Raw genomic sequence first — 24,630 nt, forward strand, 5'->3', positions numbered from 1 at the left:
ACTTCCGTCTCAAAACAGAGCTCGTTATTTCATAGCTGTGTGATTATGAGATCAAAGGTGTGCTTCCAGGCCCTCCTGAACACCTCCAACTTCCTTAGCCATGAAATAAACAATAGTAGTCATTTCAGATAGCTTTCAGGAGGACATGAAATCATGCATGTAAAAAGTCTTGAGTCCAGCATCTACTCTGAGTACACAGAACAAATGTTAAAAAGAAAGCTTAGACCTGGGTGTGGTAGTGTCTTTAATCCTAGCACTCGGGAGGCAGAGGCCTCTATTTTCTATGTGTGCAAAGAAATTCACCTCATGAGCCAACCAGGTAACTTACTTTCCCAGAAAAAAAGAAAACTAATCTATGTTATGGCCTATTCAAATACTTACACATTTGTAAATGAATAATATGTGTTAGAGTTTTGGCAGACTAAGCCAGTATCCAGAAAGTGCCAATTCTAAATTGCACTGCTTTTAGATTCTGTTCAAAACAGCCTTTAATGCAAATGTATTTAACTTTCAAATGAAGATTGACTCTCTCTCTCTGGAAATTCACTGTACCTTAAATTACAATCTATTCAAATTATGTAATACTCAAGTATGTAACACAGTGTCGGACTCTCAAGAGATCCATAAATATTAGCTTTTTTAAAAAAAATAACTTGAATTAATTATAGTTAACAGAAAAATAAAACATCCAGAGGAAAAGCTAGCACATGCTGAACTGTTAATGCACCAGCGTGGTACTAATGGACAGCTCTTAGTAACCCTTCACAGCAGTTCTTAGCAAACACTGTATCTCCTTCTAACTACAGGAGGAACCAGCAGTGTTTTCAAACACCCAGGAAAAATGGCATCCACACAGTCTTCCACTCTACCAGCTAAAACAGTTCAAGGCGCACTTGTGACTTGCCCAGATAGATGCACGGGAGCCTGTTCTGCAGCGCGATCTCTTGTGCCCGTACGTGCTTTTTCACAGTCACTGGGTAGTAGGTGCCTCCTTTGACAGTGGCATCATTAGCCACAATCATACATTCCACCCTGAAAGGCAGACAGTCCACTGAAAGAGACTATGAGATTTCTGCAAAATTAAAGGCGATTAAGCGTTTTTATAAGACATTCAATACAGCCTTCAACTTCTAACATAACATTACTGCTAATCACTAGTTGACAGCCTCATGCTGGAAAACCAAGCTTTCTTGCTTTCTTGCTCTCTCTCTCTCTCTCTCTCTTCTCTGTCTTTTTTTTCTTTCTTTTAAAGATTTATTTATTTATTCTATGCATGTGAGTACACTGTCTTCAGACACACCAGAAGAGGGCATCAGATCCCATTATAGATGGTCGTGAGCCACCATGTGGTTGCTGGGGATTGAACTCAGGACCTCTGGAACAGTAGTCAGTGCTCCCAACTGCTGAACCATCTCTCCAGCCCACCAAGCTTTCTTTAATCATGGTGCAGATTCCTTTATTTGAAAGAAAATGATTACCTTTAACAAGATTACACACTTACTTTGATTTTTAAAGAACCATTAGTCCTCCTGAGACATTAACCTAAGCCACTGCTCAGGATAGTTCTTTTTTTGGTTCCTTTTTATTTTAATTTTTAATTTTTTTTTAAAAAATAAATCTGGGTGTTTTGCCAGTACCACATGTGGCACGGTGGCACATGTCTCTAATTAATCCCCACATAGACATGTTACAGAGGAGAAATAAGCTTGGTTCACAAAAATACTGTAATGCACATGTGTGGAGTTGCCTGTCCATTATTGTCGGGCCTAACACAGGTCTAATCTCCATTCTACCTTCACCCTTCAGTCAGTACACAGGTGGAGGGCGTGATACAGGTCCCAGGCCCTAGAGAGATTTACATACTAATGAGATACCTGAAGGCCAGAGGGTGGAGTCAATTAAGCATTCCTCCCCAGCCCCTTCCCCCTCTTCCCCTCCCTATTTAACTCAGGTCCACCCTGGGTTTTATGGGGTGTGGGCATCCAGATCCATCCACCATCTGCCATGCCAATAAACCGGTTTTGGAAACCCAAGGACTTTCTCGTGTGTTGGGGCCCGAACCATGAGGAATTGTGGAGAGGCCTTCAGTGAACAGCCCGGCCTAACTTCCAGCTGGAGGAACCCAGGGTGTTCCCAGCCAACTACACACAGCATGGCGTGAGGAACCCTGCAGTTCCCCAGCCATTTTTGATACTAGAGCTAAAGTTTCTTTTAGAAACTGCTTCTGTTTTCAAGCACATGGTTCAAGCAACACCACCCCAGAGCATAAGAGAGTGTGTGAACCAGGTTTCCCCATAACTGCATTCCTTCAGCTAACTAGCATTCCCGGGCCCATACATAACCGGTCATTGCAAATGGCTGGGAGGTGCTGCTGGGCTCTCAAAGGAGAGGTCAGTGACCAGCCTACTACTACCTTCCCAGAGAAATCCAACAGACTCAGACCTGACTGGGAGGTCTCCAGTAAGTGAGCACAGCCGATCTGCTGAAGATGGTTGCTGTTTCATAGGACAACCCCTTTCTACAACAATATAATGACTGTATGTGTGTGCATGTGTGCAGGAGATAGTGGAGGTATGATAAAAAAAATTCTTCTTAATTATGGAGTCCTATAATAGAAGAATTTAGTTTAATTTTGAATTAAATTCATTTTTTGAAAGCTTCTTATTTAAACATTCCAGAAAACCCCAAGAAAAATTTGCCTCCACACTGATGAACACTAAACAAAGAATCCAGAAAATGAAGATGGAATTAAGTCAAATCAACAGCAAGAATGGTGAGTGGAGAAAAAGGGCTCTATCTAAACCTCTCCTGAGGTCACAGGTCATGGGATTGAGGAACAGGTGGCATGAGCCAGCATCTGATCTGCTGGCAACTGTGCCAAGAGACCAGAAAGATCAAAGCCAGGCTTCCCAGGACCCTTGACTTTGGGCAAGTATTTGCCTCTCTAAACCTGTGTCCTTCTCTGTGCATCATGATGACAATGACAGCTCCTCTCCCACTCAGCTGTAGAGCAAGAGGCGCTCACACAGTCCCAGCTGTGCAAGAGATTAGAGAGCTTCTAGAAACTCAGCATGCTAACAGAGATTGATTCTCCCTTTCTCAGCAGGTAGCACTTGCAATAGTTTCTTCACTCCCAATAGGGGTGGGAATTTGTGCCCAGTTCCCCTTCTCAGCACTGGGATTGTGTTTGGTTTAAACATGTGCAGGTCTTGTGCATACTGTCATAGTTTCTGTGAGTATATGTATAGCAGTCCCATTGGGTCTAAAAGACATTTCCTTGGAGTTATCTACACCTCTGACTCTTACAGTCTCTGCTTCCTCTTCTGCGCAGATTTTGTCTTACTGGTTTTTGTTTTTCTTTTCTTTTTAAAAACTTTTGAGAGTCTCTACATAGCCCTGACTGTCCTGAAACCACTGTGTAGACCAGGCTAGCCTCCAATGTGTTGGGATCAAATGTGTGCATCACCACACCTGGCTTTAATGATTTCTTTTTAAAAGAATTATTTTATGTATGTATGTATGTATGTATGTATGTATGTATGTATGTATGTGAATACACTGTCACTCTCTTCAGACACACCAGAAGAGGGCATCAGATCATATTACATATTGTTGTGAGCCACCATGTGGTTGCTGGAAATTGAACTCAGGATCTCTGGGAGAGCAATCAGTACGCTTAATTGCTGAACAATCTCTCCAGCCCTATTTCTATTTTAGTTTGTCGTTACTTTTCTTTTCTCCTTTTCTTTCCTTTCTTTCTTTTTGAGAAAGAAAAAAAACATGAAGTTGTGTAAGTAGGAAAGTGGGGAGGACCTGGGAGGACCTGGGGAAGGGATAGAATATGATCAGAATATATGAATATATTGTGGACTCCTAGGTCAAGGTTTGTTGATTCTGTGGTTTTTCTGATGGTGTTCTTGACCCTTCCAGCTCCTACAACTCTTCCTCCCCTTCTTCTGCAGTAATCACTGAGTTCTGCATAATGTTTGGCTGTGGGTCTCTGCGTCTGTTTCCTTCAGATGCTGGATGGAGCCTCTCTGATGGTGATTATGCCAGTCTCCTGTCTACAAGTATAGCAGAATATAGTTAGGAATCATTTCTTTACTTTCTTTTCTTTCTGTTCCAGGCATGTTTGGGTTTATCCTAGCTCTCTAGGACGTGGGGCCTCTGGTTTCTATTGCCTTGTCCAGCCTTAAGATGAGGGAGGTGCCTAGTCTTATTGCAACTTGATATGCCATGCTTGGTTGATATCCCTGGGAGGAAGAAAGTATGGAGAGGGGACTAGGATGATAGGAGGGAGGGGCATGCAGTCAGGATGTAATATATGAGAGAATAAATTAATAAAAAAATAATAATACCAGTGATCATGAGCGAAAGATTTTTATAAAACTGAGAAAATGTAATTTTTTTTTTTTGATTTGGACACATCCAACAGAATCAAATATGATTTTATAGTGAAAAAAAATATGGAAAAAATAACTTAACAAAACTATTTAAAAATTCCACATCTGGGGGAAGTGGGGAAGTCTGAGTTGGATCAGAAACTCTGGCTGAATTTTAGTTTTCTCTGCAGCTCCACAGATCAGCCTAACACATGTGGGACACTCATGTCTCAAAGAGCACAAAGCTCCCATGCCACATGCAGAGTGAGGCGGGCACCCTATCCTAGCAATTCTTCCTGCCCCTCACAACCGAGCACAGGTGGGACACTCACCCTGACACGCGTCCAATGCCCGTAATGATGCCACCGGCGGGGACTTCCTCGTCGCCATATAACTGGTAACCTGCAAACTGGGAAAATTCCAGAAAGGGAGACCTAAGGGGGAAGAAAGGATGTTGTCTAAATTAAATATCTGTATTTAAAATGTTACACATAACAATGGAACAATTTTTTTTTAAACAGGGCAATAGTTTTAAAATGTGTGCTACATATAAAAATCTACAAAAAGATTTCTAAAATAAGACTGGACAGGAATTTCATAGGAATTTATATGGTGCAGCCATGTAATGGGCCACCATAAAATACTGGAGACATATTGTTAAAATGCTATGCAAATGTGTATATTACCACAGAAAGGGAGCAAGAGGTAACTATTACCATGTGCCTGGCTCTCTTCTAAGGGCTTTATAAGCACTAACTCATTTGCTAAAGAGGAAACCAAAACCCAGACACTAGTCTAAGGTCTCACAGGTAGTAAACGGCAGATCTGGGATGTCCAGAAGCAATCTGTTCTGAGGTACCAGGCTCATATCTGGCACTGTACTATCCACTTACACATGTGTTCAAGATACAATGGGGGGGAAAGGACTTCTAGAATGCTAGATTTGGTATGATTGCCTTTTGTTTTTCTAATGCAGGTGCCTGATATAAATTATATATATATATATATCTGCATAAATGAGTGTGCCTGATATAAATTATATATATGTACATATATATAAAATATATATCTGCATAAATGAGTGTGCCTGATATAAATTATATATATCTGCATAAATGAGTGTGCCATATATATGTGTGTGTGTGTGTGTGTGTGTGTGTGTGTGTGTGTTGTGTGTGTGTGTGCTGGGGCTGTAAGAAGGTTCAGCAGGTAGAAGCATTCGCATACAGGCCTATGTTTGATCCCTGGATCATGTCAGACAGTAGAGGATGAGTGACTACTGAAACCTGTCCTCTGACTGTCACATATGCCATGGCATACCTGCCCCTGGGCTTATGCATGCATGCTCTCATTCAAACATGGATGCTATAAGAAAAAAATATTTGATATAGATAAGCCCAGTTTGTAGAGTTCTCACATGCCATGCACAAAGCCCTTCAATGCCCAGCACCATTAAGCTGGATATGATGTACACCTGTAATCCCATCCCCAGGAAGACAGAGGAGGGAGGATCAGAAGTTCAAGGTTGGGTTGGGGCTGTATGTCAGTGACAGAACTATTACTTAGTTTGGATGAAGTACTAGGTTAAGCCCCAACACTTCTAAAGTGGCGGCGGGGGGGTGGGGGGTTGGGGGGGGGCGGGGATGGGATTCAAGGTCACCCTCAGCTATACCACCTTTTCCCTTTTTCACCATGACCCCATCCTTCAGGAGATCTACCAGGTCTCTGCTGTGTGTAACACCCGCGCCTCACCACCCTTCTACCCTACTGCACAGTCCACTCCCTGCGCAGCAGCCCGAAGAGCAAAATATTCAAGTAAAAACAGTCACATGTCATGCCTCATGACAGGATCCAGAGAGTAGAAGCTATGGGCGACTGTCACTCACAAAAATAACAAAGTATATGAACACAAACTAAGAGAGCCACCAGGCAATATAGTCTATGGGCTCAGCACCATAAATGTCATCCTGCAACATGCATTAGAGACTTAACAAGTCCTGTTTAATTCAGACTGCAGTCCCCTCTTTCTTTGAAAAGTCAGAGCCAATAGCCTTACAGCACCCACCCCCAATCAGACTCCACCCCCTACTCACTTTGCCTCCAATACTTTAGCTTCCTGGCACTGCTCAAACATACCCAGAGCTCTCTCACTGCTGAGCTTCTGATTAGTTATTTCTCTTTCACACAACAATGGTTTCATTCTAGTCTATTTTACAATTCTAATGTTTACTGCTTACTTTCTGCCTCCCTCTGACCTATGGAACTCAGTAGAGCAGACATATCAGTCTATCTCATTCCGTGAAACTGCCCCCATTTCATTGCCTATAAGTGTCTAACACACAGTAGGCTCTCAATAAATGTGTGGGCTCTTTGAACCCTAAATGTCATGGTTTAAATACGCTTGGCCCAAGGAGTGGCACTATTAGGAGGTGGTATTGGAGTAGGTGTGTCACTGTGGGCAAGGGCTTTAATACCCTCGAACTAGCTGCCTGGAAGTGAGTATTCGGCTAGCAGCCTTCAGATGAAGATGTAGAACTCTCAGCTCTGCCTGCACCATGCCTGCCTGGACACTGCTACACTCCTGCCTTCATGATAAAGGACTGAACCTCTGAACCTATAAGCAGCCCCAATTAACTGTTGTCCTTTATAAGACTTGCATGGGTCATGGTGTCTGTTCACAGCAGTAAAACCTTAACTAAGACACTATAGGAACACAAAGTTAGAACCATTTGTCGATGGGACTGTCCAGACAGGAGACACACTGAAGTACAAAGCACTATACCAACCCTGGGTCTATGAGATTGTCGATTCTGTCTCTGGGTAACAGTTTTCCTCTTGATGTGTGCCGTGCTCGGGCTTTCTCACTCCCTCCTATAATAAAAGCATAATTAGATTAGAACAGATGGACAGGAGACAGGCCTCCAGTGCTCCACTCCAAACACAGCACTTTACAAAGGATCAGTGGGCCAGGTGCTGGTGGCACACTCCTTTAACCCCAGCACTGGGCAGAAGCAGGCAGATCTCAGAGTTTGAAGCCAGCCTGCTCTACAGAGCAAGTTCCAGCATAGCCAAGGCTACACAGAAAAACACTACCTGAAAAAACAAACGAACAAATAAATGGATGAACAAATGAATGAGTGAAAAATAAAAAAGGATCAGTGTATCCTGTAAGAAAAAGCTAATTATTTTTTAATCCCTAGATGTACCTGATGCCAGTTTTCTGCAGTAAATAAACTGATATTTTTAATGGCATGTGCATACACACACACACACACACACACACACACACATATACACACACACCAATCTATCCCTGATCCTAGAGGATATATCATACATGTTCTGAATTCACTGTCTAAAGAAATGGCATGCTATTTTCATTACAACTCACACATTGCCTCATTGCCCTGCATGTGCCAAATACAACCCCCAAAACATGCACCACACTGTGCCTGTGATCATTCCTATTTTTCATTTGGACCAGATAAAAGCCTAGCTTTGGAAATTTGATCCATGCTGGACAGGTGCAAATTTGCCTAGAGGGGCCATTAGGTCTGCACATGGGAAAGCTGAAATCCTACAGTGATTAGTAGGTCCCCTTTGGTAATATCTTGATTCAGGGAGGGTCTATCTGCCTTACCACGGGGGTGCCAGGAGCATCCGCATGCCGCTCAGGGGAGGCAGAACACAGTCAGTAATGGGGGTCCTGAGCCCATGTTTAAGCCTTGATGGGTGGAACCAGTTTCATTCCCAGTGAGTGCTTGAGTGTCTGGAAGAAGGCCTTCTCCAGACTTAGGTGAGGCTCTTTATGAAGAAGGCCTCCCCCAGTGGTGATCCTTGCTTGTCCAAGCTGCTTTATTTGATGGCTAATGTAAATGTAAATGCATGCACCTTACTCAGGGTGAACCAAGGATTAAAAAAACCTTTTGTGGTTTTGCAGGAAGGTAAGTTCATTTTGCCCAGGAAGATAAGTTCATTGGCTGAGCACTTGGGGGGGCACGGGGTTAATCTAGATCCCTCATTAGCATGTAGAACTCCAGGTTTTTATGCTTCATGACTGGTTGTCATGGTGCTCTCAGTGAGGTGTCATGGTTACCTGTCCAGAGCAGGTAGTTTGACAGGGAGCTGGCCCCATGCCTTCTGTGCGCAATTCTTAGTTTCACTGGGTTAGGGCTCACTCAACCTTACCAGTTCGTCTATCTAGTGGCACGGTCCAATGGCCCCTGTCTTCTGTGGTTCCCAACACTGCCCAAATCTTGACAAAATTACACTAACCAAAGAGCAGTGCAGAAGCCAAAGAAGCACCGAGCCTTACCACCCGGCCTGCAAGGCAAGACATCTATGATTTGAGTGTCCTGTGTTCTTCCTCCCCAACCCACTCTAAGCAAGTTACAGCTACAGAGTGGGAGAAGGATCAAACTGCCAGAAATGCCTATTTTTACTATTGCCCCAAATTAATTAATTAAAATTAATTAATATATTTATTTATTTGGTTTTTCAAGGTAGGATATCTCTGTGTAACAGCCTTGGAACTACACAGACCAGCCTGACTTTAAACTCCCAGAGATCCACCTGCCTCTCCCTACCAAGTGTACGCCATGATGCCAGGCTCCTAAATTTATCTTAACACAGCTGCCTTTGTCTAATAAAGTAATCAACAATTTTACAACAGTCATTGCTTTGCTGATTTAGATAAGAAATTATGTTCATACCAATGTCAAACAAACTTCCAAATATGGTCTCATTTTTCAAATCAGGGATCTTGGCTGCAAGAGAATTTTTTTCTTCTTCTTCTGAAGAGGTACACAGAAAATTCTTAAGAGTAAATCTACTTTGGTGTTACTGAGATTATTATATCACGAATTATTTCTTCTTTCAAAATGAGTTAGTTGCAAGATAGTATGATTAAAATTGCTTTTTCTCTTCTCCCAACTACTGGCCAAGTCCCTACTGTGTGTTTAGGGTAGCAGGAGAGGGATGGAGGAGTTCTGAAGAGTAGAAATTCTAGGGGATGCTCTCTTGATTCTGGTGTTGGTCCATGGCACCATGCTTCCAGCCACATGCTTCAATGTACCTTACTGTACACTAATTTACTTCCATATTTAAAAACAAACAAGAGAACCACCAATGTGATTTTTAAATAAGGTAAAGCAAACAAGGCTTGGGCAAAGGCCTCTGGAGAGCTGGGTGACATGGGCGCTTATAATCTCATCAGAGAAATGAGAAAATTGTAGAAGTGTTTCCATATTGCATGGAGTTGCACTAGTCAGTCTTCTGAAAAAGGTTCCAGTGCTGTCAGCAGAACAATGAGGAATGGAGACCAGACAGAACGTGATTCAATCCCGTTTATTCTTCAGTCTCTCTTCCTAGTCCAAGTCCCAAGTCTTGAAAAGTCCCTAGTTCCTAGTCCCTAGTGCCTCCAAGTTCCAGGCTTCTAGTTCCAAGTTCTAGTCTTCAGTCTCATCCAAGTACCAGTGTCTAACTCCTAGTTCTCTTTCCAAGTCTCCAGTGTCTAATCCAAGTGTCTAATGTCTAATAATAGTTGCCTGTCTCCAGTCTTAAGTGCCTACTCCAAGTGTCTAATTCTCTGTTCTTTCTTCTGTCTGCCTCTCAGCCTTTTTTATGTCTCACTTCTAAGCCACACCTTTAAGTCACGCCTTTAAATCACGCCCTTAGGTCTTATCTCTAAATTACGCCTTTAAGTCTCACACACCCAAGGGAAGATCCTGGGTATCTAAAACAAGATGTTATCAGAGTGTGCTCAGCTGTTGTAGGCTATTGTAAACAAGTCTCTTGTCAGGGTATATGGCTCAAGATGGCTGCAAGGATGATAGCCGCCTTCTGTCGGCTCCCCACAGCTTGGCAGGCCTCCAATTTGCTACAGAGCCATGGCTATCCATGAATTCCTGCTTCTACTTCCTGTGTTAGCATTACAGATATATCCCTCCATGTCTGGCTCCTCTGTATTAAACTGACCACATGACAGCAAAATAGAGCCCAATGAGGGCTCTTAAATTTTTTATGTTAGCTAGATGAGTTTACACCTGCCATCCCAGTACTTCAGAAGCTGAAGCAGGAGGATTGTTCCAGAAACAGTCTGGGCTATAGAGTAAGATTCCATGCTAATATAAATTAACAAACAAGTGAAACTCATTTCCTTTATGGTCACTTTTATTAAGCTCTTATGTGCAATTCATCAAGTTGCATTGACTCTAAAATTCTCATATGTTCACATATTAGCATCCCTGAAATCAGGAAACATTTTACAGAAGGATTTCACCCTCTTTCAAAGGCTGTCTTCCAGGGGTCAGACAGGACCTGCTGTCTGTGTCTGCACACACTGACTAGTGTCTCAGTGTTGTTGCTTCCCATGGGACATTCACTGCAGGACAGCATGAGTAGGATTTGTCTTCCATTTTTAAATGCCTTTTTTTAAAAAAACATACAAGAGCCCCCTGCCTCAACCACTAAAACCATTTGCAGATGTTTATCTCCATAAAGATATTCTTCAGGATGAAAGATATAAAGATAAAACAGAATAAAAACAAAGCACTTCTAAATTTATCAAAACACTTAAGAGTCCTTTGATTACCATGGCTTAATCAGAATACTTGGTTCTGGGTATTATGAAAGCACCCCCGGGCATCATCCCTTCTCTGCCTACAGAATGACTGAGTCACTGTCACCCTCCGTGTTCAACAGGTTAAAAACAAGGAGGATCAAACAGAGTAAAGCCAGAGAAGAAGCCTGACAGCATGTGGACAGAGATGAGAAAATGGGAAAGAGGCCAGGAGTCATCTAATATTCAACCTTCATTGTCATGTTCTTGCTAACAAAAAACATCAAGGAGTATCCGAGAAACATCCCCAAACATCTGCCCCTCCTCCTGTCTGAAAACTATATCAGAAATTGAATTACTTTCAAAGTCAGAAGTCAGGCTGGAGAGATGGCTCAGTGGTTAAGACTACTGGCTGTTCTCCCAAAGGACCAGCACCTACATGGAAACTCAAAACCGTCTGTAATTCCAGTTCGGCGGATCTGACACCCTCATACAGACATCTATGCAGGCAGAATATCAATGTATATAAAATAAAAATAAACTTTTCATTAAAAAGCAGTCAGGAATTGTGAAGTAAAGTAAACAAATAAGTTAGCGGAAAGGAAAACAGAAGTCTCAAGTCTATAATGAGAAGAAAAAATTAAAAACTTGGAAACAAGTAATATTTCCTACTTCTTTATCAACTACTAAGTCAATCTATAGCACTCAGACCTCAGGAGACATATCCAGACCAAGGCACACTAAACCCTTAAACAGCACAAAAGCTTAACACATTTTGCCACTAAATTGATTGTGGAGCTATCCAAAAGTGTGCTAAAAATGTACATTTAGAGGGATTATTTATGGGTGTGTTTTTAGATACTTTATTTTCTAATTTTTCTATAAGAATATTTTAGGGGGCTGGAGAGATGGCTCAGTAGTTAAGAGCACTGGCTGCTCTTTCAGAAGACCCAGGTTCAATTCCCAGTACTCACATGTCAGCTCACAACTGTCTGTAATTTCAATTCTGGGGGAATCTGATACCCTCACACAAACATACATACAAGAGCTCCCTGCCTTGGCAAAACGCCAATCAGTGCTCTAAAAACAAATAAATTATTGGGCTCAGGAGGTGGTTTAGAAGAGCACTGGCTCCTCTTCCTGAGGTGCTAAGTTCAATTCCCAGCAAGCACATGGTGGCTCATATCCTTGTATGAGATCTAGCGCCCTCTTCTGGACTGCAGGCATACATGCCGGCAGAATGCTGTATTTATATTAAATGAAATAAATCTTTAAAAAGAATATTTTAATATGGTTTAATAATTAACACAAATTAATATGTGCTTATATAATGTCCACTATAATTTTCATGAACAATTTAGGCAAAACTGTGAAAGCCAACATCATCTTTGCTCCCAGTCCCACCTCTCCTCCACGGCAGGCTTGCTCAGCCCTTTCCTGCTGGAGACCAGCCTTCCCCTGCAGCTTACAAGAACAGACCACCCTCAGCAGGTTCATATCACAGGTCTTTGGATCCTTCTTGATTCAAAGCCATCTGTCCTAAGGACCCAGGAAACCCAAACTGAGGATGAGTGTAACCACGGAGTTATCTCTTCTACCAACATAGGTTTTTAATTGGCACGTATATGGGCTCTTTTTCTAGAGATGGCATATTCATCTGCATCTTTTTTTAGTCTTTTTAGGGGTAAAGAAGTAACTATGCTAAAGCATGCATACCACCAATGAGCCACAAATCCAGCCCTTTAAAGGGCCAGCCAACCTTTTGATATTGTAACAGGACACTGTCATCTACAAAGTTACTCAAGAATATGGAAACTGTGTTATAAAAAAAAAAAAAAAACAAAAAACAAAAAAAAAACAAAAACAAAAAAAAAAAACCCTCATTTTTAAAGTAAGTTCCAGATTTTGTAATAGGTTACATTTGTGGCTGTCCTTGGCCCCAGAGGGTTGCAATTTGCTCACTTCTATAGCACTTCAAGGGTATAAATTGCAGCTGTCTTTCTGAAAAAAATTCTGCTCATTTGGACTATCTGCTACAGTAAAATGACAGAAAAATATCTTGTAAAGACCTCTATTTTATTTGCCTCTACTTTCAGTTCCCTATTAATAACTTTGCATATAATCTATTAATTTCAAAGAAAATGGAAGTGTGCATTTAAAGTACTTATAATTCATGCTCATTCCTAGATTTAAGAATAAAACTTAGATAAAAACTAGAAACTGAAAGTTTACTAGAAGAATTGAATGATCTGAAGGAGTAGCTGTTTGTAGACTGCAGATCCCATTCCCAGTAACATATAAGCCAGGCATGTGTGCACAGCTATAATCTCAGCACCTGGGAGATGAGAGCAGGGACATCAGGAGCCCAAGGTCATCCTTGACTTTGCAGAAAGAAGTCCAGTCTAGGCACCTCGTTGCACCAGACAGTGATGGCACATGCTTTTAATCCCAGCACTCAGAAGACAGAGACAAGAGGATCTCTGAGTTCAAGGCCAGCCTGGTGAGTTCTAGGACAGTCCAGGCTACACAGAGAAATTCTGTTTCAAAAAACCAAAAGACACCTAACCTGAAAAATAAACAATTTAACCAAAGATCTTAGCAACAGAACATTGGAAACAGCTCTCAAAACTTTTTCCTGGGTCAATATTCAGTTCTTCCTTCCCTAACACAGTACATAATGGAATAGGCAACTTTAGGTGGCCTCTCTGTTCCCCTAGTTACCTTTCCTGAATAAACTCCTTAAAGAAAACAAATACAGATGATACTTCTCATATTCTTACTTTTCTAATTACTTCAACAGATAAAAGTTGTCTTCCAGACACAGTAATACCTAAGATTGCAACAAAATTGTCAGAGGACAGGTTATGGGCAAAACAGAGTCTGTCTGCCTGTGAGGATATTGGGGAGAGTATTTTTTAATGAGGGCTCTAACATTCACATTGCTCCTTCTAAAGCAGGCAACTGTAATATACTAAGAATCTTACTTTGTAGCTGCGAGTGGTAGCCCATGACTGAATTTACCATGTTTGGGAGAGGCAAGAGGATCATGAGTTCAAGGCCAGCTTGGGGCTACATATCAAGCTGACAGACAGACAGACAGACAGACAGACAGACAGACAGTACTTACCTAGTCTTATATACTGGGCCCGTTCATGAAGTTGACTCACTAAAGCTTTCATCTGCTCATAGTTCTCCTGAAAGAGAAGCACAGAGAGAGGTGGATGTTATAAGTCATTATCCTTTAACCAAAAGTAAGAGTCAGTAAACACATTGAGGGAGCTGGAAAGGGGGTCGGCTGTTTAGAGCACCTATGTGCTCAGTTCCCAGCACCCACAGGGCACCTGTAACTCCAGAAGATCTGACACCACCTTCTGGCCTCAGTAGGCTCCTATGAGCACAGGGCACATAAATTTATTCAGTTATAAACACATACACATAAAAATAGTATGTAAATATTAAAAAAAAAAAAATCAAAGGCTGAGAGTGTGGCCAGAGGTGAAGAACCTGTCTACCTCAAGGGAAACCCTGGGTGCCTCGGTGCAACCTCATACTGCAAAAAGGAAAAGAAAAAGAGCAACCTATGCCATCTCTGTGTGACCTCCACACAAGGCCATCAATCACCACCCCCACCTACATGCCCACTCCAAACTGGCACTCTCCATCCTGGAGAAAGATTAACTCCTGCCCACATGCTCAGCTCTTTTTCAGGACCACCAGCCCTCTGACCCACCTCTTCATGGCTGAACTCTGTTTTAAAGTCCTCCTAGGCTCTTTCTTCTTTAGACGCCTGCTACATTTAATTGACATATACTTGTTGCCGCCACCGCCGCCACCACCACCACCACCACCACCACCACCACCACTACCACCCCCCACACACACACACTTTTTTTGTTGTTGTTGTTTTTTAAAACAATGCTTCTCGGTGTAGCCCTGTGTGGGGAGCTGACAGAAGGCGGCTATCATCCTTGCAGCCATCTTGAGCCATATACCCTGACAAGAAACTTGTTTACAACAGCCTACAACAGCTGAGCACACTCTGATAATATCTTGTTTTAGATACCCAGGATCTTCCCTTGGGTGTGTGAGACTTAAAGGTGTGATTTAGAGACTTAAAGGCATGACTTAGAAGTGAGACATATAAAAGGCAGACAGAAGAAAGTACTCGAGACTTAGAACTTGGAACTGGGAAAGAGACTAGCAACTTAGAACTAGGATTAGGACTTGAGATTTATTACAGCTGGAACTAGGATTAGGACCTGAGACTTGGTACTAGGAACTAGGGACTTGGAGAAAAGAAGAGAGACTGAAGAATAAATGGGATTGAATCACACTCTGTCTGGTCTCCATTCTTCACGTCCTTCCTCACGCTCTCTCTTGCTGAACTCCAACCCGTAGACCAGAGCAGCTTGGGGGCAGTGCAGGCTCTAACAACTTAGCCACCAAGGCTTTTAGCAGTGTGGGTTGCAACACTGATAGAGTGGTCTGCAAAATTTTGGCTCCTAAGCGTGGGGCAGAGTGGTCCACAACAGCCCTGGCTATCCTGTAACTTGTTATGTAGACTAGGCTAGCCTGGAACAGAAATCAACCTGCCTCTGTCTCCCAAGTGCAGTGATTAAAGGCATGTGCTACCATTACCCAGCTCCCCCAACTCCCACCCTTAGGGAGGGTGTTTTGTTGTTGTTGTAGTTGTTGTTGTTGTTTGGGGGTGGGCAGCATCTCACTTAAGCCCAGACTGGCCTAAACTCATTATGTAGCTGAGAATGACCTTGAACTTTGTACCGTCCAGCATCTACCTACCACCCAAGTGTAAGAATTACAGTTGTGCACCACCACAGCTTCTGTTTTGACCACACACTTTTTAAGGGTCAGAAGCTGGCTGGCTGTTTTACTGACCATCTATTTTGTCCGATACCATCATCAGTTACTATCCTGAGATTCTAACCAATGCAGAACATTCCACTGTTGATAAGGATATTTAAACTTATCAACTTATCCCTGGGGAGGGAGGAGTGAGTGAGTGGGAAGGAGAAACTAGGCAGAGGTAGGTGGAGCAGGAGAATCCAGTTTAAGGTCATTTTCAACTACACAGTCAGTTTGAAGCCAGCCTGAGCTATATGAAAGCCTGTGTCAAAAAAAAAAAAAAAAAAAAAAAAGTAACATAAGAGCAAAACTATATGCTTACACAGCTTAGATATCTTCTGAGTGGCCCGGTGCACCATAAGAGCCTGCTGGGAACTTAGCTCAAGAAGCTGCCTGGAACATTGTCTTCCCACCAGACTCCTTCCAGAAGCTCTGCTTTTATTAAACCCTGGAGACAAGGTGAACCTACTGCCTGAAGGGAATCCCCAGAACATGTCTGTTCCACCAGTGGCCAAGAGGTGACCTTAGAGCAGTGAAACATGAAATGTGTGAAGTCACACACAGCTGCCATTCAGAAGCTCCGAGGAACTGTCTAAAAACCAGGGCTGTGTCTACAACTATCCAGAACTGTCCTGAACTGCTTTGTCCTCTAAGAGAGCCCTGGCATAGGGGCAGGACAAGCCTGGTGTGCAGAAACTAGACAGTGGCAGACAGGGATTGCAGGAGGTGTGGCCAAAGGCAATCTCTGTATCTGTCACTGAGTCTCACTTCTCTCCTCAAAAGATCTCGTTACAACCTCAGGCTGCATCCACCACAGTGCAGTTCAAGGACAGATGCAGCAGCCTAACCTCAATCACTGGGCAAGCCAACAGTGCTCCTGTTTACTCTTCAATATGCCACTAAGATGGAAAGGAAAGGGTTGATTGCACTGCAGGGAAATACAGAAACTTTGCTTTAGTTGTGTACCTAAAGTCCACTCTATTTCATTTTTTCCCATTTATTTATTTTCATTTATCTTATTTATTCTCCCTCTCTCCCCCCACACCTCTCCCTCTTTCCATTGTCAGGTGGTAAGCCTTGATGGCAAGCACCTTTATACACTGAACCATCTTTCTGGACTCCATGAAACATTCTTATCATTTTATGCTCACTAAAGGGTTAAAACCACCTAATTAATGCTTAAATATTAAACTTCATCCTAAGGTTTCTTTCTCAAGAGGAGAGAGGAATGGGGAAAGGTATGTCAACAGACATTTATAATTTATAGTTAGATGAGAGAAATAGTCCGACTTCTGCTGCACAGTGGAGTGATGACAGATAAAAAACACTGTATTGCATATCTCAAAAAGTACTAGAAGATGAAATTTAACCTTTTACAACAAAGAAATTGTAAATATTAGGCTGGATATAAGATGGTACATGCCTATAATCCCAGCATTCCAGAGGCAGAAGCAGAATAGAGAGTTAAGGCCAGCCAGGGCTACATAGTAACACTTTGTCCCAAACAAGCAAACTGAAACAATATAAATGCTAGAGAGATGAGTTATTCCAATAGAGTATCTTGCAGTGGGTATTTGGATTGAAACATGGTACCCTGTGAACAGTAGTAATTTCTGTATCAATTTCAAAAGTTAACTGATGAGAAGAAGGTTTCCTATAAATTGTCAAAAGGTTTTCACTGAAGTGGCAAGCCCTCTTCAAAAACTTGTAACAATAAAGTGGCTGAAATCCCACTTTCCCTCTCTGCCAACATCAAGAGCAAACTCTGCAGTCCAACACTCAGAGCTTAAAGAAGTTCTAGAAAGTTTGGAAACTTCATCCAAACTGTCAGCCCCTGTGCCTTCTTAACTTCAGTCAGCGTTAAAAGACACTGAAAACATCCACTGCTGGAAAAGTTGGGCCTTGGGTGTTTCCGAGTTTAGGGTTGAATAGGTCCCTATTATCAACAAAAGGAACATCACTGCTGATAAAACCCACACGCTGAGGATCTCGGTAAGGTGCTTGAGCACCGAAGAATAACCCTCTGTTTGAAACTGAAGAGCTAGGGTGGTGAGATAGCTCAGAGGGTAAAGTATTTGCTGACAACCCAAGTTCAATCCCCAGTACTACATAGAGGAGAAAAGAGAGAACCAACTCCACAAGGTTGTCCTTCTGACTGCCATACACTTGTCATGGCATGCATGTGCACGCACGCACACCAACACACAAAACAGTAATAAATAAAAATAAATATACATTAAAGTTGATAAAGACAAAGGAATAAAGACTTTTTCCAGCCACCATCTGTAACATTATTTCTCCAATAAGCAACCACAGCAGCGCCCCGTCACCCTCAGGGGCTATGTCCAGAGACATCCCCCAGATACCCAAGACTACGGGCAGTACTGAATGTTCCCCTACAAATGGACCTATGAAGAAGTTAAATCTTTTAAGTTAGGAACAGTAAGACAATCACAACACTTAAGTGGGACAATTATAATCATGTGACATACACTTTTTTAAAAAACTTTAAATTTAGCATTTTATTTACTCTCTGAGAATATCATATATTATATATGAGGAGATCATAAATTATATTATCATATATTATACAATGTCCTTTGATCATATTCATCTTACCTCCATCTACTTCTTCTAGAACCTGTACATGTCTGCCTCCCAATTTACTGTCCATTTTTTATTCGTGTTTATTTTTATATAACCCACTGAGTCTAATTGGTGCTGTCTGTATGTGTGCGGGTGGAAGGGCTATGAGTGCAGTTCTTGGTTGTTAACTTGACTACATTTGGACATTCAGTTATTTAAACTTGGGAGCTGCTTCTTTTTGGAATCTTTGACTGAATGGTTTCGGGCATCAGGAAACGACAGGTGGTACAAACTGCAGAAGGAGCATCAGTGGGCCATGAGGAATGATGGAACTCACTCCTGTCTAGTCCCACTTAGTCAACGGTACCAGAGGAGCAAACGAAGAAGCGCATCTGCACAGATCGCACCATCGGGGTCCCATGGACAGTTCCAGTGCCCCTGACCCTCATCCAATTGCTGATAACCTTGATGGAGATCCACAAATACAACAGAAAAGACTAGAGAAGCCCAAAACACTGCCAAAGTTGCTTCCTTCTTTTTTAATTTGTATTTTTGTTTTCAAATTCTGTAGTTTACTTAACCTGAAGAAAAACTACCACAAGTAGCAAATTCTGTGCTGGCTTCTGGAAGAACAAACAGCTCATCTTTAACATTGCTAAGTACACTCCAAAATGAAGCCAGCAGACATCATTACAAAGTATTTACAAAAACAAAACAAAAACAAAAAAAAAAAAATCTACCCGCTTCCTTTTTAAAGAATGTCTGGAAACAATATCTTGCCCACAGCCCAGGCTAGCCACATGATTCTCCTGCCTCTGCTTCCTGTCTGCTGGAATTACAGCCAATCATTACACCTAGGCATTCTCAATTATTTTACAGAAAATCCTAGACCTGAAATTTCCACATAGCCAAAGATAAGAACTTTTACTGCATACTACTCATCTGTAAATTTCACCAAATATACCATTAGTGTGGCTTTCCCCTCTGCTAGATTTGGTTCTACAGTTTTTTCTTACTGTGTAAATAGAATTTTACACGGTAAGATCTCTGTGGCCCTAGTCAATCAATGTGTTTCTTTAATCTCTTCCAACCATCATTGCAAAGGCCCTGCTTATGGATCTTTCCATTAAAGCATCCTCACTGATCCTTCAACTTGCTGCTCTTCTTCCTGTAGACATCTGGAAGCCAGCGAGATAGATTCTCGTGTACCTTTGGGTTTAGTGAGGTTTTATTGTAGTTTTTAATTGTTTGCCCCATCAAATAGAAATTTAACTGACCACTCCACTCCACACACACAACATATACCTGTATTGTAACTAAAACCCTGTTCTCCGCCCCCCCACCCCCTCTCTTTCTCCCTTGTGCATGTAAACCACAGACACTAAAGTGCAGAGCTGATGAGAACTGTCCACACACATACAGGGAAACCAAGTGCCCTCTGTCAAGAGTACCCCAGAACCAACGTACAATCCCTGTGGCAACACGCTGCCCAATCTAGAGTAGAGTCAATCCAAACCAAAGCTAGCTAGCCTCCAGACCAGTGATTCTCAACCTGTGGGTAACCATCCCTTTGAGGGTAGACTGACTCTTTCACAGGGGTCTCCTAAGACCATTGGAAAACACAGACATTTACATTAAAATCTGTAACAGTAGCAAAACTACATAGTTATGAAAATAATTTTATTGATGAGATTCACCACAGCATGAGGAAATGTAGTAGAAGGTTGCAGCATTAGGAAGGTTAATAACTGAGGCTCAGGATCTTTACCCTAGTTAAGCAGCCTCTTGTTAAGAAACAGGGAAGCCGGGCGGTGGTGGCGCACGCCTTTAATCCCAGCACTTGGGAGGCAGAGGCAGGCGGATTTCTGAGTTCGAGGCCAGCCTGCTCTACAGAGTGAGTTCCAGGACAGCCAAGGGCTACACAGAGAAACCCTGCCTCAAAAAACCAAAAAAAAAAAAAAAAAAAAAAAAAATAAAAGAAAAAAAAAAAAAAAAAGGGAACAGGGCCAAGCATAGTGGCACATTGCCAATATGGGACGCTGAGGTAAGCAAGGCCAACCTGGGCTACATCATGAAAACTTGCCCGGAAAACAAACAAACAAACAAATCTACATTTAAAACATGATGAAAAAATCTTTCTTTGCCAAGGTCTTCTGAAGTGCCCTGTGGTGGAGGTGGAAGACATGAATCCAGGAAGAACACACAGCTGCTCTGTGTGAGGAAAACGGGGCAGAGAGCAGGCGGAGGCTGCGGCACAGGAGTATTATGCAATCTCTGTACACCATCTCTTACCCTTGTCCAGCCTCGATTGTCTCCCTTTACAGGTGTGCTTGCATCAGAGTTGCTGCTTACAAGCGGACGTCCCAAGAGATCAGGCACTGGCTATTGTTTTGATGCTACATTAATTTCTTTTAGATTTCTCTGTTTATTTATTTTGTGTAAGATTCCCTGTATGTACACACATCCCACAAATGCCTGGTGCCCTTGGAGATCAGAAGGTGACAGATCTCCCAGAACTGGAGTTCTGGCTGGCTGTAAACCACCATGTTGGTACTGAAAACTGGATCTGGGCCCTCCACAGGACCAGCAAATGCTCTTACTCACTGAGCATCTTTGCAGCCTTTTGTTGTTGCTTTGAGGCAGGATCTTAGGGATTCCAGCCTGTCCTGAACTCATGAGATTGTCAATGCAAGCCAGTGGTCCTGATCCTCTTGCCCTAACATTCCTAAGTGGTGGGGTTAGCAATGTTCACCGCCATACATAACCTAAGATTTCTATTTATTTATTTTTTTGTTAGCAAATATTTTTTAAAATTTTTTATTATTAGGGGTAGGGCATGGCAGATATACAGAGCCAGACTCATTTTCCCGCTTCTATCTTTATGTGGGTTCTGGGGCTCAGGCTTGCACAGCAAGTACCTTTACTCACTGAGCTATCTTGTTGGCCCCCAAATATTAAGTATACATACTAGTGGTTTTCATTGTATTTTCATACACATACACAATGTATTTCATACACATACAAAATATATTTTCATACACATCACAATGTATTTTCATATACATACACAATGTATTTCATATGCATACATGATGTATTTTCATACACATATACAATGTATTTCATATACATACACAATGTATTTCATAATATACACAATGTGCTTTCATACACATACACAATGTATTTCCATATATACACAATGTATTTCATACATATACACAATGTGCTTTCATACACATACACAATGTATTTTGATCCTGTTCCCTCCCACCTTATCCACTTGCCAGTCTCTGCCCTGCTCCCACTAGCGAATGTCCTTTTCTTTTAGATTTTTCTTTCCCACTTGCCCTCTATCCTTTCGTAGTTCGGGGGCTATTGCTTGTTTGTTGTTTGTAACCCAATGGGCCTCATCCGAGTTTCTATAGTCTCTATAGTTTCTATAGTTTACAGGTTAAAAATTCACTGACTGAGCATGGGCACTTTGCCAGGCTATGCCAGTGAGGAAAATGTCTCCCTATGGCTTTTTCATTTGGGCTGACCTTCTCTCTCTCCTCTCCCTCCCTTCTCCTCCCCCTCTCTTTTCATATGTGTTCTATCTACTCCCCCCACCCCCACCTTAAAAATCCACCCCTGTCCCCATGGGTCTCTTTCTAGTTTTGTTTCCTGGGCTCTACACACACTCGGCCCACATCAATGTACACAGATAAAAACAGAAACTAGGGTCCGAATAAATGAGAGAAATAAACTGTCTTCAAAGTTACAAAAACACTGTATTACATGAGCCTTTTCATGTAATATAGTATTTTCCAGTTCCATCCAATTTCCTCCAAGTCTCATGATTTCATTTTTGCTTACAGCTGGATAAAAACTCCACTGAATGCGAACCATATTTATATTTTCTACTTATCATCTGATGCAGGCCTAGGCTGATTCCACTTCCTTGCTATTGTGACTAAAACAGCAATGGACATAAATGTGCAAATATATCTCTGTGGTAGGTTACGGAGGCCTTTGGGTATAGGGCATGTGGGACCACACTACCAGATGGGCTTAAGAACTGGTGAGGTGACCCCAGAAATCTCAAAGATCTGAGATGGTAGGAATAGCGCTGCCCCCTCCCTGTCTCTATGTCTGTTGTGAGACCATCAACTGAGAGGTTGATGTCATGTAGACATCATGTCATGTAGCATAGCACCTGGAATTCTTCTCTATGCTAATGAGGTGTCTAGATACCCTTAGCTTTCCACCAATGACCTTCCCTTCCCTTCCTGGACATTCTCACACCCTTCCCCTAAAAGGTATATAATCCCTGGTTCATGCCAAATAGTGTATGCATCTGTCCACCCCCCAACAAAGACATATGAACAAGCTAAAGTAGTCTCTGGGAGCAGCTTCATTAAAGATTGCCACAGAGAAGGCCTTCTCCTGAATGAGCCATGACACTCCTAAAGAAGGCCTTTTCTCTTTTCCTGCCCCTCCAGTACTTGGTACTTGCTCCCAATAAGACCAGATCCTGAAACACAGACATCAGACCCCTATTCCTGACTTCCTCTCAGGGCTGGCATACCCTTAGCATCCAGATTCCCCAAGAGGAAACCTTAAAACCACAGCATTCATCCCAGATCCCGCTTTCCCCTTCTGGTGTGGCATGTAGTGGCATCTGACGCCCCAAAGGAAAACACAGGCTGCAAACTCCACCGTCTCCTCTCTGAGCAGGTGATTTGGTGGCATCCAGACACTGTCGGTTGGCAAAGAGAGAAAGAACACAGGACCCACAACTAACCTAGCTACGACATTCGGATACATGCTCAGGAGAGGTATGGCTAGGTCATATGGAAGCTCTTGTTTCAGGTTTTGAGGAATCCACACGGATCTCTACAGCCCACCAACAATAATTAAGGGATCCCCTTCCCCACAAGCTCACCAGTATTGTTGGCATCAGTGATCTTGACAGTAGCCATTCTGTCAAGGTGAGAAAGGCTTGCAAAAGCATTTTTATTTTCATTTTCTGATAACTAAGGGCATTGAACGTTTTAAAAAATATTTACTGGCTGTGTCTTCTTTTGAAAACTCTGTCCAATCTCTTAGCCCATTAGCAAATCATGAGCAGTGTCTATTTCTGTATTTACCACTGAGCAGACAGGACCAGCCCTTGTCCACACCCGCCCTCTCCATTTTCTCTGGGTTTGAATACCAACTGTATTCCAGGTGAAAAACGCCTAACTTCCTTTTGTAGATGGCCGTGAGGGTATTTCTAATTTTAACCAATGAAATAGAAACTGGAGTTGTTAGGTCTGACTTCTAACAAGTCTACTTTAAAAAAGAAAAGTCACCTCAGTGAGTGAAGCATTCCTCTTGCAAGCATAAGAACCTGAGTTCAATCCCTCAGAGCCTTGTAACAAATCCAGGAGGGGTGGTGTGCACTGTTGACTTTAGAGCAGGCAAGGTGGAGACAGGCAAGATTCCAGGGCCTCACTGACCATCTAGCCTAGCCTAACTGGCAAGCTACGGGGCAGTAAGAAGTCATTTGAGGTGGAATCTCAGGGCTGCTTTCATTTGCGTTTCCCTGATGACTATGAACATTTCTTTAGGTGCTTCTCCACCATTCAAGTTTCCTCAGTTGAGAATTCCTTGTTTAGCTCTGTACCCATTTTTAATAGGGTTATTTGGTTGTCTGGAGTATAATTTCTTGAGTTCTTTGTATATCTTGGATACTAGTCCTCTATCGGATGTAGGATTGGTAAAGACCTTTTCCCAATCTGTTGGTTGCCATTTTGTCCTATTGACAGTGTCCTTTGCCTTACAGAAACTTTACAATTTGATGAGGTCCCATTTGTCAATTTTTGATCTTAGAACATAAGCCATTGGTGTTCTGTTCAGGAACTTTCCCCCTGTACTCAAATATTTGAGGCTCTTCCCCACCTTCTCATCTATTAGTTTCAGTGTATCTGGTTTTATGTGAAGGTCCTTTATCCACTTGGACTTGAGCTTTGTACAAGGTGATAAGAATAAGTTGATTTGCATTTTTCTACATGCTGATCTCCAGTTGAACCAGCACCATTTTTTGAAAATGCTGTCCTTCTTCTACTGGGCGGTTTTAGCTCCTTTGTCAAAGATCAAGTGACCATATGTGAGTGGGTTCATTTCTGGGTCTTTAATTCTATTCCATTGATCTTCCTGCCTGTCCCTGTACCAATACCATGCAGTTTTTATCACTATTGCTCTGTAGTACAGCTT

At 42.2% G+C, this 24,630-nt stretch overlaps 1 protein-coding gene across 2 annotated transcripts in view; it reads right to left on the bottom strand.

Annotated features, from left to right (window-relative positions):
- Positions 1 to 24,630, bottom strand: part of Mccc2 (methylcrotonyl-CoA carboxylase subunit 2) — a 69,561-nt gene that overhangs the window by 36,999 nt on the left and 7,932 nt on the right. For both annotated transcript variants that reach the window (XM_076927276.1, XM_076927277.1), the window contains 4 exons: positions 14,069 to 14,135; positions 7,169 to 7,253; positions 4,715 to 4,816; positions 905 to 1,032 (listed from right to left, as the gene is read on the bottom strand). In XM_076927276.1, the coding sequence (XP_076783391.1) occupies positions 905 to 1,032; positions 4,715 to 4,816; positions 7,169 to 7,253; positions 14,069 to 14,135 (382 nt within the window). The remainder of the gene's footprint in view (positions 1 to 904; positions 1,033 to 4,714; positions 4,817 to 7,168; positions 7,254 to 14,068; positions 14,136 to 24,630) is intronic.

Source organism: Arvicanthis niloticus, chromosome 29 (genome assembly GCF_011762505.2).
Source record: "Arvicanthis niloticus isolate mArvNil1 chromosome 29, mArvNil1.pat.X, whole genome shotgun sequence".
Lineage (NCBI taxonomy): Eukaryota > Metazoa > Chordata > Mammalia > Rodentia > Muridae > Arvicanthis > Arvicanthis niloticus.